The 20,587-nt window shown below is 42.8% G+C and overlaps 1 protein-coding gene across 1 annotated transcript in view; it reads right to left on the bottom strand.

Moving 5' to 3' along the window:
* CDH9 (cadherin 9) overlaps window positions 1-20,587 on the bottom strand; it is a 133,333-nt gene that overhangs the window by 49,377 nt on the left and 63,369 nt on the right. The window contains exon 3 of the mRNA XM_009907619.2: window positions 15,638-15,932. Coding sequence (XP_009905921.2) covers window positions 15,638-15,932 — 295 coding nt within the window. The remainder of the gene's footprint in view (window positions 1-15,637; window positions 15,933-20,587) is intronic.

Genomic DNA, 20,587 nt, shown 5'->3' with positions numbered 1-20,587 from the left:
TCTCAGCAGAGTAGAGTAGAGAGGGAGAATCACTTCCCTCGACCTGCTGGCTATGCTTCTCTTGATGCAGCCTGGGCTCTGCTTGGCTCACTGGGCTGCAAGTGCTCACTGCTGGCTCCTCTTGAGTTTTTCCTCTATCAGCACCCCCAGGTCCTTTTCTTCAGGGCTGCTCTCCAGCCAGTCCCTGCCCAGCTTCTATCAGTGTCTGGCATTGCCCTGACCCAGCTGCAGGACCTTGCCCTTGGTCCTATTGAACCTCATGAGATTGTCATGGGCTCAGCCCTGCAGCCTGTCCAGGTCCCTCTGGATGGATCCCTTCCCTCCAGCCTGTGTCTGCTGCACCGCACAGCTCGATGTTGTCACAAACCCGCCGGGGGTGCACTCAATGCCGCTGTCCATGGTACCAACAAGTATCTTAAACAAGCCTGGTGCCAGTGCTGATCCCTGTGGGACTCCACTTGTCACTGGCCTCCACTTAGACATGGACACATTGACAGCCACCCTTTGGGTGCAGCCCTCAAGCCAGTTCTTTATCCACTGAATGTTCCATCCATGGAACCCATCCTGCAAACAGCTCTAAACTGAATCTTAGCACAAACACAGGGGTTTATGAGAACCAAGAAAGGCAATGAAATACAGCAACTAACTCAGCCCTAATGATGAAGTAATTGGTAAAGAGACAAAACTACTTTGCATCCTTCTAATTAAAGACAGCTATGCCTTATCATCATGCCCACCTGAACTGTACCCACTGAATGTGGAGGTTTTCATTGATTTGTTTATTTATAGTCTAGATTACCTCACCAGCAGCCTTTTACCTGCACTTAGCAGTAGAAACCAGGATGATTTAAAACACAAATTAGGCTATTAGGTTAGAAATGAGGAAGCTCTCTGAGATAATTCCACAGGTGCCAACAGGAGTAGAAAGCGAAGGAGTGAATTAGAGCCTGGGAAGAGTTGGGGGGGGAGGGGGGGGGGTAAGGTGTTTTAGCTTTGTTCTTTGTTCCTCACCATCCCACTCTGTTTTTAATGGGTAATAAATTACATTCATTTTCCCAAACCAAGCCTGTTTGGCCCTTAATGGTAATTGGTAAGTGACAATCCTGTATTTATTTCAACCCAGGAGCTTTTCCATCTTATTTTCTCCCCATGTCCCATGAAGGGGGAGGAATTAGAGAGCAGCTAAGTGGGCACCTGGTAGCCAGCCAAGATCAAACACACCACATGAGCAAACTGCTGTGAAAGATGACAGAGAAGATGTGAGAGAGACTGCAGTAGCAGTCTCAGGAGTGATGAGATTACTGTTCTGCAAAACAAAGTGAACTTCAACCCCATCCAACCAGCAGAAATGGGAACTAAATCTCAGAGTTCTCAAGGGGCATATTTTACTTTATTCTCCTTCCTCTCTTCCTCTTTTCCTCTCTTTCTCCCTTTCTCTTTTTCCCTTTCTCTCCTTCCCTTTCTCCCTTTCCCTTTCTTCCTCTCTCTTTCTCTCTCTCCCTTTCTTTCTCTATTTCCCTCTCCCTCTCCCTTCCTGTCACTTCCTTTCTTTTCCTTCCAAATTAATTCATTACTTGCTTCCTCCCTCTGTTCTTTCTCTTCCTTCCCTTCCTTCCCTTTCTCTCTCTCTCCTCTTCCTCTCTCTTTTTCTCTCTCTTTTGCTCTCATTTTCTCTCTCCCCCTCTCTCTCTTTCTCCTTCTCTCTCTTTCCCTCTTTCTCTTTCATTTTGGTGAGTTCTCAATCCCTCTTTCACAGAGTTTGCCTATTGTGTTGCCTTTGTGTCTCAAAGAGAAAGATCAGGCCTTTGGTTTTAGACATTGGCCTTCTCACACAAGGGTTTCAAAAAGGCATTTGGTAATGAAAAAAAAAATAATTAAATGCACAAGTGCTGACCCAAGATGTGCTTTAGAGCATCAGACAACTTCCTTTCTGCTTCTTTCTCAAGTCAGCTCTTGTCAAAATTGGCAGTTATTGGAAAGTTCTGATTCTTCCAGACACCTTTCGTGTGTGTGAGTGCCTCCAGCTCTGCTCCAGAGTGAGCTCCACTCAAAGCAGAGAGGCTGCATCGTAGTCAGAAATAGAAGACCAGCTGGGGGAAGTGGAGAGGCAGGAAGGGCTTCATCTCCCTAAAGGAAAAGCTCTTGTGCTTGCTTCCTGTTTTCGAGCACAATGACAACCTGCTGTTCATCAAGTTTATTCATGGAAGGAAGATTTTACAAGTGGATTACTTTGCAAGCTCAAAAGATTTGGGAGGGATCTGGCAAACCTCTGGAGGCAAACCGAGGAATTTTGTTCAGCTGAGAGCCCACAGAAGATGCCCAGATAGTTAGTTTGCTCAGGCAGTGTGGCTCCAAGGATTATTTTAATGCAGACATATGATGGAGATGCCCCTCCTGAAGGCACAAATGAAATTCTAAGTGTGCTACAGAAATGCTGAGAGGAATTAAGCCACTTCATTTGTTGAGAGTGTTTTTTTTCTCTTTGATAGCAGCCTGTGCTTAGGCAAAACACTGGAGAAATAATAAAGTAGGAGCAGTCATAAGGCACTACTCAAGCCTAAGAAGTTTAGGAACAGGTAGAACTCGCCACCAGTGATCTCATTACTGCGTCAGTTGGGCTACATCACTACAAACTACTTCCCATAGAAAGGGTAGGAAGAAGTAAGGCTGAGATACAACTCTTATATTTGGACTGGAAGGCAACTCTACCTAGGAAGCCTGAGGAATAGGGAACTGCAAATTCAACTTTGCTCTTTTATATGTGACTTTAGCCTAGACTAGGCTGCAGCTGGGACAGAGAAATCCCAAGCACCCATATAGGCTGGGCAGGAACTGGCTTGAATGCAGCCCTGAAGAAAAGGACCTGGGGGTGCTGGTGGAGGAGAAGCTCAACAGGAGCCAGCAGTGAGAACTTGCAGCCCAGAGAGCCAAGCAGAGCCTGGGCTGCAGCAAGAGAAGCATAGCCAGCAGGTTGAGGGAGGTGATTCTCCCCCTCTGCTCCACTCTGCTGAGACCACACCTGGAGTCCTGTGTCCAGTTCTGGAGCCTCTCTTACAGGAAGGATCTGGAGGTGCTGGGAGGTGTCCAGAGAAGGGCCATGAGGATGAGCAGAGGGCTGGAGCTGCTGTGCTATGAGGGCAGACTAAAGGAGTTGGGGCTGTTCAGTCCAGAAAAGAGAAGGCTCAGAGGAGAGATTGTTATGACCTTGTAGTATCTTAAGAGGGCCTACAAGAAAGCTGGGGAGGGACTTTTTAGTGTGTTAGGGAATGATAGGACTAGGGGGAATGGAACAAAAAAACAAACTAGAAATGGATAGATTCAGACTGGATGTTAAGAAGAAGTTGTTCCCCATGAGGGTGGTGAGAGCCTGGCACAGGTTGCCCAGGGAGGTGGTGGAAGCCTCATGCCTGGAGGTTTTGAAGGCCAGGCTGGATGTGGCTGTGAGCAACCTGCTGTAGTGTGAGGTGTCCAACCTGCTTTATTCTATGTATTCTGTGTATTCTATGTATGTCCCTGCCCATGGCAGGGGGGTTGGAACTGGCTGATCCTTGAGGTCCCTTCCAACCCTAACAATTCTGTGATTCTATGTGAAGCCCTGGAAGATGAAAGGACCTTGGCTTGACATAATCTCTGAAGGACAGCGGCTCTAACAAGGCAGAACGTAGCCCATTGTACCACACTGCAGTGTGAGCAAAAGTGCTGATGCACAGCATTCAGGCCCATTATGCCTTTGTTCAGAGATTATAGTGTTACAGCTGAGCATCTACTGAAATAAAAGGAAGGAAAATGGCTACATCAAACAATGCTTAGTGTAAGGATGAGTCAGGGGCTCTTAATGCTATATTCAAACTCTAATCGAGAGAGGTCAGGTCCTCTGGGTTTTGTTTTGTTTTGCTTTGTTTTGTTTTGTGTGTACATAGAGAATAGGAAAGAAAAAAAATGGTTGCAGTAAAGTAGCCAGACAAACAGTATTGCATAGTGTAAAAGAGCTGCATTTAACAGAGTCCAGGCTTGACAATTCCACTGGGCAAGAAGATTGTCGCTCCAAGGGTGCTGTGCTCTCTGTTGCTGCAGTAGCTGAACACATTTCATAGAATGTCAGAGACCAACCCCCACCTGGCTACAACCTCCCTTCAGGAAGTTGTAGACAGCAAGAAGGTCTCCCCTGAGCTTCCTCTTCTCCAGGCTGAACACCCCCAGCTCCCTCAGCCTCTCCTCACAGGGCTGTGCTCCAGACCCCTTCCCCAGCCTCGTTGTCCTTGTTCAAGTATCTCAACGTCCTTAAACTGAGGAGTCCAGAACTAGACACAGGACTCAAGGTGTGGCCTAAGCAGTGCTGAGCACAGAGCAGAATGACTTCCCTGCTCCTGCTGGCCACACTATTCCTGATGCAGGCCAGGATGCCGTTGGCCTTCTTGGCCACCTGGGCACACTGCTGGCTCACATTCAGCCTACTGTTAACCACTACCCCCAGGTCCTTTTCTGCCTGGCTGCTCTCCACCACTTTGTCCCCAGTCTGTAGCAGTGCCACTGTTATGGTCAATGTGTAGAAAAATCTGTCAAACGACATTTTTAGCTGGTGTTAGAAACTGATGGATGAAAGGCTCTCTCCTGCTTTTCCCTGCAATACTTTGTATGCTGCTGTCACTTCCCTGGCATTATCTGTAACTTCACGTGGTCTGACCCAGGGGAAAATAGCAGCAGAAAGAGACCATTGACCTTGAGCAATCCATTTTTATGATTATTTAGCTCCTTAAACTTTTCTCCTTTCAGGTTTAGAGGGACAGTGGGTAAGGGATAATGTAAGGCAGCACAACTAGGAGCAGAGAGACCAAAAGAGGAAAAAGAGCACCACTCATCCTGGCTGCAGCTTGAGACCTTCTTATCCAGAGTGCTAAAATGCTCTCTAAATCTTAAATTTGTGAATGATTTGAGGTCTTCAGAAGCAGTGCTTTGAATCTTGTCAGGGCTCCAGCCCTCCAATTGTCCTCACTACCCTTCTCTGGACATGCTCCAGCACCTCCAGGTCCTTCCTGTAATAGAGGCTCCAGAACTAGACACAGTGCTGCAGGTGGAGTCTCAGCAGAGTGGAGCAGAGGGGGAGAATCACCTCCCTCTCCCTGCTGGCTGTGCTTCTCTTGATGCAGCCCAGGCTGGGATTGGCTTTCTGGGCTGCAAGTGCTCACTGCTGTCTCATGATGAGCTTCTCCTCCACCAGCACCCCCAAGTAGCTTTGTTTGCTTCCATCCCAAGCAGAGCTGGTCTGGCAATTTTATACTGGGGGAGGTTTCTCCAAATTAGTTGGGGGCTGGCTGGTGGTGATGTAATTTCAACCCACCACAACTGCATAGAATATCCTGTATCTAGCCAAACACAGAAGAAATGTCAGAGGGGAAAAAAAAATAGCTGTAAATGGACATTTGAATTTTACAGAGATTATGTGCATTAATCATCAAATAAAGTCCATGCAGGGAAAGGTTAAGTCACTTAATAGCCAAAACTGGCAAATCCCCAAAAGGCAGCAAATTGAAGAGCTAGGTTTGTATTTTAAAGTGTTTAGGGTAGGATAGGATAGGATAGGGTAGGATAGGATAGGGTAGGATAGGATAGGATAGGATAGAATAGAATAGAATAGAATAGAATTAACCAGGTTGGAAAAGACCTTTGAGATCATCAAGTCCAGCCTATCACCCAACACCATCTGATCAACTCAACCATGGCACCAAGTGCCTCATCCAGGCTCTTCTTAAACACCCCCAGTGATGGTGACTCCACCACCTCCCTGGGCAGCACATTCCAATGGGAATGTGTAATAACAAAAGGAGTTTTGCTTTTTTCACCTTTTGCTTTTTTCACCTTGATGGCTTATTATTAATTATATAATAATGAATAAGATAAAAATGCTGCTAAATATGATATAAATGATATCTAATCTAAACTACCATCACACAATAATAAGATATTAATCTTCATGGCTGATTATTAATTATATGCAGGAAGATTATACATGTTATAGCCACTAAAATGATATAATATATAAACAATATCTTATATATACTATAATATAATATTCAATTATTAACCTTCATGGCTAGTTATTAATTGTGTATGGAGAATATAGATTGCCACAACAATTAAATATGTAAGATATAAAGAATATGTAATCTAAACTACAATTATATAGAATAGAATAGAATAGAGTAGAGTAGAATAGAATAGCATAGAGTAGAATAGAGTAGAGTAGAGTAGAGTAAAGTAGAATAGACCAGGTTGGAAGAGACCTTCAAGACCATGGTGTCCAACCTATCATCCAACACCACCTAATCAACTAAACCATGGAACCAAGCACCCTATCAAGTCTCTTCCTAAACACCTCCAGTGATGGTGACTCCAGCACCTCCCTGGGCAGCACATCCCAATGGCCAGTCTCTCTTTCTGTGTAGAATATCTCCCTAACCTCCAGCCTAAACCTCCTCTGGTGCAGCTGGAGACTGTGTCCTCTTGTTCTGGTGCTGGCTGTCTGGGAGAAGAGACCAACCTCCACCTGTCCACCACCTCTCTTCAGGTAGTATTAATAATTATTAATATTATTAAGTTATTACTTTAACAGCATTAACTTATTAAATTATTGGTACGATCTATGCTACACTTATATAATATTATATTATTAATGACTATTAATGTTGTGAACTTAATTTAATAGCATTAAATTATTAAAGTATTAATACAATCTGTGCTGCAACTATATACTATTAAACTCTCAATCTTTACTGCAATTATATAATGTCAAATTAATTACTAACTGAATTATATAGAATCATAGAATTGGTTAGGGTTGGAAGGGGCCTCAAGGATCATCTAATTCCAACCTCCCTGCCTTGGGCAGGGAACCCTAATATGTATTAATATATTAACAGATATATTAATATATTAACAAAAAAAAAATCTATGACAACAACTATTGAATATATAATATGTAAATAATATGTAATATACACCATAATTATATAATCCTCAATAAACTTGGTGCATTATTATTAAGTATTATTGAACCCTTGCTTTCTGTTTCCATCTTTGTTATGGAAAGGGAGTGTGGATTTTGTGATCTTGAGGAGAGGCTGAGGGAGATGGGGTTGCTTAGCCTGGAGAGGAGGAGACTCAGGGGTGACCTTATTGCTGTCTACAACTACCTGAAGGGAGGTTGTAGACAGGTGGAGGTTGGTCTCTTCTCCCAGGCAGCCAGAACCCGAACAAGAGGACACAGTCTCAGGCTGCACCAGGGGAGGTTTAGGTTGGATGTTAGGAAGAAGTTCTATACAGAGAGAGTGATTGCCCATTGGAATGTGCTGCCCAGGGAGGTGGTGGAGTCACCATCACTGGAGGTGTTCAGGAGGAGACTTGATGGGGTGCTTGGTGCCATGGGTTAATTATTTAGGTGGGTTGGATTGGTTGATGGGTTGGACACAATGATCTTGAAAGTCTCTTCCGACCTGGTCTATTCTATTCTATTCTATTCTATTCTATTCTATTCTATTCTATTCTATTCTATTCTGATGTAGGTGATCCTGCTCTGGCAGGGGGGCTGGACTGGATGATCTGAGGCTGAGGGAGCTGGGGTTGTTGAGCCTGTAGAAGAGGAGGCTCAGGGGAGACCTTCTTGCTCTCTACAACTACCTGAAGGGAGGTTGTAATGAGGTGGGGGTTGGTCTCTTTTCCCAGGCAACCAGCACCAGAACAAGAGGACACAGACTCAAGCTGCACCAGGGAAGGTTTAGGCTGAAGATGAGGAGAAAGTTCTTCCCAGCAAGAGAGATTGGCCATTGAAATGTGCTGCCCAGGGAAGTGGTGGAATCCTCATCCCTAGAGGTGGATGTGTCTCTTGAAGCTATGGTTTAGTTAGTTAGGAGGTGCTGGGTGACAGGTTGGACTTGAAGATCTCTGAGTTCTTTTCCGACCTTATTGATTCTATGATCTTTTGAGGTCCGTTCCAGTCCCTGAAGTTCTGTGATTCTGTGCTATTTTTTTTCTCTGAAAATAATAAAAGGCATAAAGTTTGAAAGGCTTAAAGCATTGCATGTAATAAAAGGGAGCCCTCTGCAGATTCTGAGTTATAGAGGTTGAGACATTCTTGAGTTATGGTGGCGAAGGCAAGCAGAAATTCCAGGCCTGTTCTAGCGGCTGGGTATCTGACATGGTGTTTAGCTTGGCTAACAGAGATTCTACTGCTGCATTTTAACTGCAGGACATAAAATATGAACCTGCAGATAAAATATTTATTTGAAATAGATCTTTCTCTTAAAGCTAACTCAATAATTCATCTCAGAGGGAGTATATGGCAATAATTATCATTCAGGAGCTTTGCAAAGCTGGCAAAGTGGCTTTCATAAGCTTTGGGGGTAAAGTCGAGACAGGCATTCATAGCTTTGGGGGCTTTATATATATCTAAGCATCTGAAACCAGAGAAAAGATGCAGAGGGGAAAATATAATGATTTCCTGCTGAAATGTGGGAGATGAGAGCTGCCTCTCCTTAGTCATTTGCACACATCTGTAGATTAATGCTTACTGTAAGCCAATTCAAAAATAGAAAACATGATTACAGCACTTGGTTCAGTTTTTGGCTGTTTGTTGGTTCTTCTTGATTTGTTGTGTTGCTTGTTGTTTGGTTTTTTTAACCATAAGACCTACTTCTTCTTGCAAGAGTTTCCTATTCAAAATGACAAACTGTTCTTCAGGAACATGTGCCTGAGGTTTTGTGGTCCTGAAAATGTGATGCCACTAAAGCTGTCATAGAATCATAGAATCAACCAGGCTGGAAGAGACCTCCAAGATCATCCAGTCCAACCTATCACCCAGCCCTATCCAATCAACTAGGCCATGGCACTAAGTGCCTGATCCAGGCTTTTCTTGAAGAGAATAGAATAGAATAGAATAGAACAAAACAGAACAGAACAGAACAGAACAGAACAGAATAGAATTGAATTGAATTGAATTGAATTGAATTGAATTGAATTGAATTGAATTGAATTGACCCAGTTGGAAGTGACCTTTGAGATCATCAAGTCCAACCTATCACCCAACACCATCCAATCAACTAAACCATGGCACCAAGTGCCTCATCCAGGCTCTTCCTAAATATCTCCAGTGATGGTGACTCCACCACCTCCCTGGGCAGAAAATTCCAATGGCCAGTCTCTCTTGCTGGGAAGAATTTCTTCCTAACATCCAGCCTGAACCTTCCCTGGCACATCTTGAGACTGTGTCCTCTTGTTCTGTTGCTGCTTACCTGGGAGAAGAGACCAACCCCCACCTGGCTGCAATCTCCCTTCAGGTAGTTGTAGAGAGCAATGAGGTCTCCCCTGAGCCTCCTCTTCTCTCTTCTATCACTAGACATCAGAGTGCAGCCTAACTCCAACCCAGCAGCAGTTGTGGTGTTTGCAGAACGCCAGGAGATAGCCCAGAAACAGTGAAAAATAATGGAACTTCTGATACACTCATTGCACAATTCATGCAGAAATCTCCCTCTGTGGAGATATTCAAATCTCACCTGGATGTGTTCCTGTCTGATCTGCTCCAGGCAATCCTGCTCTGGCAGGGGGATTGGACTGGATGAGCTTTTGAGGTCCCTTCCCACCCGCAACATTCTCTGGTTCTATGATTTATCCTACTGAACTCACAGACAACAGCATGGCAATAAAACCAGCAGTACTAATGCATGTTACCCCGTGTGTTTGACTGCAGTTTCATCTCTCTTTTTACACTCTTTCTCTCTTATGTGCAGGCATTCCTACAGGAAAGCTGCAGAGAGACTTTCCACATGGGTGTTGAGTGAAAGAAAAAGAGGTAATGGTTTTAAGGTGAGGAAAAGTGGGGCTACACTGGACCTAAGGAAGTACTTCAGCATGAGGGTGCTGAAATTCTGGAATGGGCTGCCCAGGGATGGTGTGGATGCCTCCTCCTTGGGGGTGTTCAAGGCCAGGCTGGACAAGGCCTTCAGCAGCTGAATCCAGTTGAGAGGTGTCCCTACTCATGGCAGGGAAGTTGAAGCAGATGACCTCTAAGGTCTCTTCTAACCTAACCCATTCTATGATTCTCAAGACACAGTCTCAAGGTGGGCCAGGAGAGGTTTAAGCTGGGTGTGAGGAAGGAATTCTTCCCAGAAAGAGAAATTGGCCTTTGGATTGTGCTGCCCAGGGAGGTGGTGGAGTCACCATCACTGGAGGTGTTTAAGAAGAGCCTGGATGAGGCACTTGGTGCCATGGTTGAGTTGATTAGATGGTATTGGGTGATAGCTTGGGCTCAATGATCTCAAAGGTCTTTTCCAACCTGCTTAATTCTGTATTCTGTATTCTCTATGCCTTAGGTTAGCTGTTAAAGAGAAGGCATTTGGGGGGGGGGGGGCAAGTTTAGATTAGAGTGGAATGGAATGGAGTGGAATGGAATGGAGTGGAATGGAATGGAGTGGAATGGAATAGAATAGAATAGAATAGAATAGAATAGAATAGAATAGAATGGAATGGAATGGAATGGAATGGAATGGAATGGAATGGAATTAACCAGGTTGGAAGAGACCTTTGAGATCATCAAGTCCAACCTATCACCCAACACCATCTGATCAACTCAACCATGGCACCAAGCACCCCATCAAGTCCCCTCCTTTTCTATGCCTGTGTTGACAATGGCCATACTTCTATTTCATATATAATGTCATTCTACCAAACTTCACTCTTCAGCTGAAGAGAAAGCCATTTATTCTGACTGTATTTGCAATAAAAGTGATTTAATAGGGAAAAAAATTATACATTATAAATGGAACCATTAAAAATGTGGTCCTTTGTTCTTGTGCATGATACAGATCTTATTATGTAGAAGCTCTGAACCAGGAGATGCCTTTGATTAGAGCCATAAAATCTGGAAAGTAGGAGTTAAGCACAAAGAAATGAGTGCTAGCTTTAATCAGCTTCTCTTAACAGGATCAATTCACAGATTAAAAGTATGTTGTGAAATACTCATCAGCTGCATGCTACAGTTGTTGAAAGTGAAAGAAATAAACATAAAGAAATAAATAAGTGTAGCCTTACTCATTAAAGTCAGCAAGGCAAGTACTTGGACTTGATCTCTGAGGTCTTTTCCAACCTTATTGATTCTATGATTCTATGATAATCTTCATCAATTATAGACAATTCATAGACTTAACATAGACTTAACAGGCAGCAGACCTTATTCTGTTCTCTTTTGTTTGTGCTTCTCTATCAACTGCAGTGAAATTGGACTAAGTGATAAGGTTAAGCATGGGCACCACGCTTTCTATCCTATCTAGTCCCTCCTTATAAACACATTTCAACTTAAATATGACAGGTGCACCATCATCAAGTTCACTTCCATGTTTATCAGCAAATCAAATTCCAAATGGAAAAGGATTTCTCTGTTTTCCATGTGTCTTTACAAGAACCATTCTTGGGCTCTCTGCATTAGACATAGCAGTGCAGGTATTCCCTTGTCATGAATATATGAGAGAGTTCTAAACCAGAGACCATTATAGTTCTGCCACTGCTTCCAGAGATAATGATTAGCCTCTGGGTAATATTTTGAAAAGATAGATATTAGTCACCAATGTTGATTGGTGCTTTATTGTCTCTCTCAGCAATGCCATCATCCAGGGCTGATTTTGCAAGCCATCAGAGTAATTTGTGATGAGTAAATAACTCTGGAGGATCTCCGTGTCAGTTCTTTGCCATAGCCTAGGTCTTTCACACTTCCTCATCAGAGAGACTCTCTCTGCTTTAATGGAGGGGAGCACTTAGGTAATCATGCTAAGTTCTGATGAAAGTGTGCCGTGCACATTACTTATTGCTTTAAATTATTTGAACAAATCTCAGAGAATTGTTTTCCTTTAATGCTATATATTCTTTTTCACCCCTCTTCTGCTGCCACCCTGTATTTTTAGTTCAAAATGCAGCAGTTGTGACTAGCTGTAAGTTTTTATCCAGGAAGGAAAATAATTATTCCCCCTCCCCCCCACCCCCAAATAAAAAGAGATGTTTCTTGAGGGAGAGAGTTCATGTGCTTGGAATGTTATAAAAACCCAAGCGGACAAGACCATGTGGAAAAAGAACAGCTCACCATCTTCTGAAGAATTAATATAAAAGAATGACATAGAAAGAATACTAAAAATAAAAATAATATAAAATAACTAATGAGAGAGAAACAGTGAGAAAGAAAGAGAGGAAGGAAGGAAGGAGGGAAGGAAGAAGGGAGGGAGGAAGGAAGGAAGGACGGAAGGGAGGGAGGGAAAGAAAGAAAAAGAAAGAAAGAAAGAAAGAAGAAAGAAAGAAAGAAAGAAAGAAAGAAAGAAAGAAAGAAAGAAAGAAAGAAAGAAAGAAAGAAAGAAAGAAAGAAAGAAAGAAAGAAAGAAAGAAAGAAAGAAAGAAAGAAAGAAAGAAAGAAAGAAAGAAAGAAAGAAAGAAAGAAAGAAAGAAAGAAAGAAAGAAAGAAAGAAAGAAAGAAAGAAAGAAAGAAAGAAAGAGAGAAGAGAAATAAAGAGAAAGAGAGAATGGAAGAAAGAAAAGGAAGATAGGAAGGAAGAAAGAAAGGAAGAAATGAAGGAAGAAAGAAAGGAAGGAGACAAAGAAGAAAGCAAGCAAGAAAACAAGCAAGCAAGCAAGCAAGCAAGAAAGCAAGCAAGAAAGAAAGAAAAAGAAAGAAAGGAAAGAAAGAAAAAGAAAGAGAGAAGAGAAATAAAGAGAGAGAGGATGGAAGAAAGCAAGAAAAGGAAGATAGGAAGGAAGAAAGAAAGGAAGAAATGAAGGAAGAAAGAAAGGGAGAAATGAAGGAAGGAAGAAAGGAAGGAGACAAAGAAAGCAAGCAAGCAAGAAAGAAAGAAAGAAAAAGGAAAAAGAAAGAGAAAGAAAGAAGATCAATAAAGAGAAAGAGAGAATGGAAGAAAGAAAGAAAAGGAAGATAGAAATGAAGGAAGGAACAAAGGAAGGAAGAAAGGAGGAAAGAAAGGAAAAAAGAAAGGAAGAAAGGGAGAAAGGAAGAAAGGGAGAAAGGAAGAAAGGAAGAAAGGAAGAAAGAAAGGAAGAAAGGAAGGAAGAAAGAAAGGAAGAAAGAAAGAAAGAAAGAAAGAAAGAAAGAAAGAAAGAAAGAAAGAAAGAAAGAAAGAAAGAAAGAAAGAAAAGAAGAAAGAAAGAAATAAAGAAAGAAAGAAAGAAAGAAAGAAAGAAAGAAAGAAAGAAAGAAAGAAAGAAAGAAAGAAAGAAAGAAAGAAAGAAAGAAAGAAAGAAAGAAAGAAAGAAAGAAAGAAAGAAAGAAAGAAAGAAAGAAAGAAAGAAAGAAAGAAAGGAAGGAAGGAAGGAAGGAAGGAAGGAAGGAAGGAAGGAAGGAAGGAAGGAAGGAAGGAAGGAAGGAAGGAAGGAAGGAAGGAAGGAAGGAAGGAAGGAAGGAAGAAAGAAAGACCATAAAAAATGTCAAACCTACTAATCCAGAGAATCCCAACAGTAAGGTTTAGGTTTGTAGGAACACCTTGCCTCACCTTGGTAGATTAATTGCTTTCTCTACTTACCTGCTTGAACTTTTTTGTGGCTGAAGGTATGGAAAGTTTTGGTAAATCAGACCTTAGAAATGCAAAGAGGATACATTTAGATCCAAGCGGTCCTGTCAGCCACAGCAAAACTGTGCAGTAAGTGATAAGATAACTACATGTGCTACCTTCCTTAATGGTTTTGGTGGGCTTAAATAGAGTGAAAAGAATAAAGAGGAGCTTGCATTGTACAAAAAAGATTATAAATTGAAGGTAGTTGAAATCAAAGCAGAAACAAATAATAATTTCTGATACATTAGTGGTAAAAAGACCCCAAGCTGTTCTATGAATACTGACAGAAGCCAGTATTCAATATCTCAAATAATAAATTACTGTCTCAGTTTAAGGAGTGAGCCAGGCTCTCTAACTCTTCTCAAGGCAGCTAAACTCCATACAGGACTGGATAGAAAGGAGAATATTATTGGAAGTTCCAATGGAAGTGCTATTCATTAACTCCATGCTACAGTGCAAGCATATAAAACACACAAAAGCCATAGTCTGGGCTTAACACTCTCAGCTGGGCTTAACTCTTCTCAAAACAGCTAAACTCCAATACAGGATTGGAGAGATATGAGAATATTATTGGAAGTTCCAATGGAAGTGCTATTCATTATCTCCATGCTACAGTGCAAGCATATAAAACACACAAAAGCCCATAGTCTGGGCTTAGCACTCTCAGCTGGGCTTAACTCTTCCCAAAACAACTAAACTCCAATACAGGATTGGAGAGAAATGAGAATATTATTGGAAGTTCCAATGGAAGTGCTATTCATAAACTCCATGCTACAGTGCAAAGCATACAAAATACACGAATACCATAGTCTGGGCTTAACACAGAGCCCCATTAAGCCAAAGCTTTCCCTAAACTCCACCAAACCAGGCCAAAAATCCAGGCCTCAAATTCTTTCCCCACTATGGCTCTCTACTCCCCCTCCTTTACCAAACCCATATGATGCAGAAAAACTTCATCTCACCAGCTCCTGGCCCCAGCCAAGCCACTCCAGGCCCCAGCCAAGCCACTGCAGACCCAGCTCCCATGCATTAGCAAAGCTAAGGGAGCCATCCAGGAAGGGAGAGGAGAGAGAGGAAGAAGAAGAGGTAGGACCAGCTTGTGCTGTCTGGTTTTATAGAGATGCAGAGCTTGTGGGAATGAAACAACAAAAGATTACAGTTTCCTGTCCACCCCTAGGCGCTCTGGACCTCCTGGGGGTCCTCAGCTTTATGGCTCTTAAAGGCAAGGCACTCATGTCAAACCATGGCAATTATAAGTTGCAAATCAACTTGTGACAGTTCTAGGCTATGCCTTTAAAAGTTAGCTGCAGAGTTATACATTAGAATAGATTAGATTAGAATAGGATAGGATAGGATAGGATAGGATAGGATAGGATAGGATAGGATAGGATAGGATAGGATAGGATAGGTTGGAATAGACCTTCAAGGTCATCAAGTCCAAACTATTATCTTTTTTCCTCCTCTCACACCTCCCACCTCCAGATATGTTGCTAGAGGACCTAAGAGGTTCATTCAGAAATGCAGGTATCAGATTCCCTCATCAGAATTAGAATTAGAATTAGAATTAGAGTTAGAGTTAGAGTTAGAATCAGAATTAGAAATAGAATTAGAATTAGAGTTAGAATTGGAATTAGGATAGACCAGGTTGGAAGAAACCTTAGGGATCATCAAGTCCAACCTATCACCCAACACCATCTAATCAACTAAACCATGGCACCAAGAAGGGGAGGAGGGGGGAGGTTAGGGGAGAGAGGAGCAGTTCTCCCTACTCCTTTTTGGGATCCCAGCAGGGGGTTCAGGGGGGTTTCTGTGCTGTTTTCTGATTGCAGCTACCTGTATACTGTTGCAAATCCTCTGTATTTGTACCTATTCATTGCAGCCCACTGTAGGGTGCAGTTAATGCTTGCAAATGCAGCTGCCATTTGCTTTCCTGAGGGAGTGAGCCGAGCTTTTGTTACCGTGGGGGTAAAATTCCAAGCCATTGCACTCCACACCACACAGCTCAGACCTGCTTGCATTTTAGGTAAGGACAGCTTTTTACCTACCAACTGCAGACATCTCCGGAACACTGGCGGTGTAGACGTCCTGGGTGAACTTTGGCTCATTGTCGTTGATGTCATGGATTTTAATGATGAATTCTGACTCTGGCTCCACTTGCCTCCCCGTTTTTCTGTCTATGGCCTTGGCACGGAGCACATAGAGGGACTTCTCTTCCCTGTCCAGCCTCTTGGCGGCGTGAATATCTCCTGTGTTCTCGTCTATGACGAACAGGCTGCCAGCACCATCTCCTGTTAATATGTACTTTAAATTCCCATCTCCTTTATCTTGGTCAGTGTGCAGCTTCAGGGAGGCAGAAAAGAAGAATTCTATAAATACAGGCATTGTTATTGCAGCCCACATAATTCAGCATACATATATATAATAAGTCTGTACAGTTTTTGACTGTAATTGGGGTCGGTAGTGGTTATCTTCTGGTTCACTGTTGGAAGAAAATGGAGATTTGAGGCTCAGTCATACACAAACCACAGCTCTAAACACACTCATAAGGACACAGAGGGGTGCAGAAGATATTGGAGCAGTATTTTAAATACATAGAAATACATAGAATAAACCACGTTGGAAGATACCTTCAGATCATCACGTCCAACCCATCAACCAATCCAACACCACCCAAGCAACTAACCCACGGCACCAAGCACCCCATCAAGTCTCCTCCTGAAAACCTCCAGTGATGGCGACTCTACCACCTCCCCAGGCAGCCCATTCCAATGGGCAATCACTCTTTCTGTATAGAACTTTTTCCTAGCATCCAGCCTGAACCTCCCCTGGCATAGCCTGAGACGAATAGAATAGAATAGAATAGAATAGAATAGAATAGAATAGAATAGAATAGAATAGAATAGAATAGAACAGAATAGAATAGAATAGAATAGAATAGAATAGAACAGAATAGAATAGAAATGACCAACTTAAACAAAAAACAATACCAAATAAAAGGTTTAGTTTGGATAGTCTGCCCAGAAACTGCCTGAAGTCTCCTTCTGGAAGATGACAGAGAGTGTTGAGTTTGTGTATGTAAAACAACACTTACTGATTGAAAACAGCATTTATTGATTGCTGATAAGGCAAGCAGTTACCTTGTAATAACATAGAGGAAAAGAAGTATAAGGATATTAGGAGGATATATGGACGTTAGAATAGAATAGAATTAACCAGGTTGGAAAAGACCTTTGAGATCATTAAGTTCTTTACCATGAGGGTGGTGAAATACTGGAATACATTGCCCAGAGAAGTGGTGGAGGCTCCATCCCTGGAGACATTCAAGGCCAAACTTGATGAGGCCCTGAGCAACCTGATCAAGTTGCAGATGTCCCTGCTCACTGTAGGTGGTTGGTCAGAATGAGCTTGGAGGGTCCCTTCCAAAGCTTTTCCTTCTGTGATTCTACTATTCCAGCTTTTGGACTTCCAAAAATCACCTATAAATGTTCTGGTTTAGACAGCTTGAGTTTCTAGTTGCATTCTTTGTGGGTTTGGTTTTGGTTTTGTTTGGTTTTGTTTGATTTGGTTAGAATGGAATGGAATGGAATGGAATGGAATGGAATGGAATGGAATGGAATGGAATGGAATGGAATGGAATAAGCAAGGTTGGAAAAGACCTTTGAGATGACATCAAGTCCAACCTGTCACCCAACACCATCTGATCAACTCAACCATGGCACCAAGTGCCTCATCCAGTCTCTTCCTAAACACCTCCAGTGCTGGTGACTCCACCACCTCCCTGGGCAGCACATCCCAAGGGCAAACCACTCTTTCTGTGAAGAACTTTTTGCCTCAGTCTTCACTGGCAGCTGCTCTCCTCTTGTGTTTGGGTTGTGTTTGGTTGTGTTTGGTGTTGTTTGGTTTTATTAAGGAACATTTTACCTCAAATACTTCCTTCTAGTCCTCTCCATGCAGGAGAAAACTTTCAAGGACGCTGGGAGCTGGATTTTCAGAGCCTTGAGTGGGGTTTTTCATCCCCTTTCCTACTCCACCTCTTCGTAACAGTCCAAAATTGTATCCCTGTGAACTTACCACACACTGATTAGTCTGCCATACAGCATCTCTATGATAAAGGGATTAAGACCAAAGCCAAAAGCAAGGCACTGAAGCTGGCCCAGGCACTAGAAATGTTCACATAACATTCTTCTTGTTTCCAGAAGTTTATTCCTCTAATTTAATATGCAGGGCCCCATGGCTCCTTTTTATGAGCATCTTCAGTATATTTTCCTCAGAAGCCTGCTTGCAGTCACATCTGGCCACAGATTGGACACTAGAGTGTTCTGGTTTTAAATGTGGGCAGAAAGAATTTCTGCTTTTATTATTATTATTATAACAGTTGTTTCTTTTTCTGGGTAGAATAACATAGTACATGATCCACCTGAGAAAAAATTGTTCAGTATCAGTGGTGATATTAGGTATTAATAGTCACTAGAGCCAGCTAGAGCTCTTTTATTCCACTTCTTTCCTTGTTTCCTTATTTCTTGATCCCTGCCAGCATTCATTTCCATGCTTTGTAGCTGAGCTTCTGCATAATTTTATTGCTTCCTTTGTATAAAGGGTGATTGATTGTGTTACTCCATTTGCACAAAAGGGTGATGGTGGTGCATTCTGTGAGATGTCTTCACTTTCCTTTTGACTTTTCCTCCAGTTGAACACTGTAACTGGGGCATTGCCTTATGAGGAAAGCCTTAGAGACCTGGGGCTTTGTGGTGTGGAGAGGAGAAGACTGAGAGAGGGGATTTAATAAGTGTTTATAATATCTGAGGGCTGGGGGTCAGGAAGGAAGGGTCAGAGACAGCCTCTGCTACTTGTGCCCTGTGATAGGACAAGGGACAATGGATATAAAATATAGCACAAGAAGTTCCACCTCAACATAGAATAGAATAGAATAGAATAGAATAGAATAGAACTAACCAGGTTGGAAAAGACTTTTGAGATCATCAAGTCCAACCTATCACCCAACACCATCTAAGCACCTCAACCATGGCACCAAGTGCCTCATCCAGGCTCTTCCTAAGGACTTCCAGTGCTGGTGACTCCACCACCTCCCTGGGCAGCACATTCCAATGGCCAATCTCTCTTTCTGGGAAGAACTTCTTCCTAACATCCAGCCTAAACCTCCCCTGGTGCAGCTTGAGACTGTGTCCTCTTGTTCTGGTGCTGGTTGCCTGGGAGAAGAGACCAGCCCCCACCTGGCTACAACCTCCCTTCAAGAAGTTGTAGAGAGCAATAAAGTCTCCCCTGAGCCTCCTCTTCTCCAGGCTAAAAGCTTAAAGGATGCACTGCTGAGTCTTTTGATTTGTTTGACTTTTCCCCACTTTATAGTTCACCTCTATGCAACACTTGCTGAGGATCATTAGAGACAAAGACATTGGTTATGGCAGTGACAATTAGCTGTTTCTGAAGCCATGTACATCTTACAAATGTGGGCATAATTATACATGTTCTCCCAATCTTTTTTCTTCCCCTACATAGGAAAAAGTTTGCATCTCAAATAAGCCTCCCTATCCAGTTCTGTGAAACTGAATTTTTATGTGATGTGATAATTGAGATCTTGATGTTCTCAAAAGAAGCCTTGCCATGAATTTACATGGGTTCCTATTACTCTAATTTCCAACAAGCAAATGAATAGGCAAACACCACATTATCTCAGAGTTCTGCAACATGATTCTATTCCCTCCAAATTAAGTGCTTTGCTCCTTTAGTTACACTTCACCCTCGTGTAGCACTAAATATTTATCAGCATATGGTGGTTAGAACACAGAACTGCCTGGTTTTTGGGGAAGCAATTTATTTGCTGTGCATTCTTAGTGTATCCAATGCTAATTCATCATTTCTCTCAAAACTGCTGTTACAATATACAGTGGAGAAGGTATCAGCAAAGGGAGGGAGGTGAGCCTCCCGTCTGGTGAGACCCCATCTGGTGTACTGCATCCAGTTCTGGAGCCCCTGTTACAGGAAAGAAATGAACATGCTGAAAGGTGTCCAGAGAAGGGCCATGAGGATGAGCAGAGGGCTGGAGCTGCTCTGCTCTGAGGACAGACTGAGGGAGTTGGGGCTGTTCAGTCTGGAGAAGAGAAGGCTCTGAGGAGACCTAATTGTGGCCTTCCAGTATCTGAAGGGGGATACAAGAAAGCTGGGGAGGGACTTTTGAGGGGGTCAGGAAGTGGTAGGACTGGGGGGAATAGAACAAAACTAGAAATGGGGAGATTCAGGTTGGATTTTAGGAAGTTGTTCCCCATGAGGGTGGTGAGAGCCTGGCACAGGTTGCCCAGGGAGGTGGTGGAAGCCTCCTCCCTGGAGGTTTTTCAGGCCAGGCTGGATGTGGCTGTGAGCAATCTGCTGTAGTGTGAGGTGTCCCTGCCCATGGCAGGGGGGTTGGAACTGGAAGATCCTTGAGGTCCCTTCCTACCCTGACAAATCTGTGATTCTCATTTGATAAATAAAACATCAGTAAATGTCAAATTTAGTGTGATTCTTTCAAATCTGCTTATGTCTTCTCAAATTTGCAGGCAATAACCATAAGTAGTAAGCAATACTACCCTGGGTGACCCTGCTTTGGCAAGGGGGGGTTGGACCCAATGATCTCTGGAGGTCTCTTCCAACCTCTAACGTACTGTGAGACTGTGATAAGCTCTTCAGGTGTGTCCAAAGTGACCCTTTCCTAAATGAAGAGTGGGGAAAAAAAGCTCCAAAAAAATAATTTTACCAGAAAATGCAAGAAGTGTACTTGAAATAAGAACTAGAAGCATCCCAGCAGATCCTAATGCCTCACAGAGTGCTGGTGGCAGGTAGGATTTGGGGCCAGTGCTTGGATTTCAGACCTCTGCGGGAATTAAAAGGGGGCTGCCACCACCAGCTCCATCATTTCCTCCTTCATTAGCATCTTAGCTAATTAAAAAGGCTGAAGATTTCTTAGTAGCTGCAGCAGTCCTTCAGAGTGGATTGCAGCAGCG

The sequence above is a fragment of the Dryobates pubescens genome, chromosome 9 (assembly GCF_014839835.1).
Source record: "Dryobates pubescens isolate bDryPub1 chromosome 9, bDryPub1.pri, whole genome shotgun sequence".
NCBI classification, from domain to species: Eukaryota; Metazoa; Chordata; class Aves; order Piciformes; family Picidae; genus Dryobates; species Dryobates pubescens.
The sequence above is the reverse complement of the archived record's forward strand: the minus strand, read 5'-3'. Positions and strand labels throughout refer to the sequence as shown.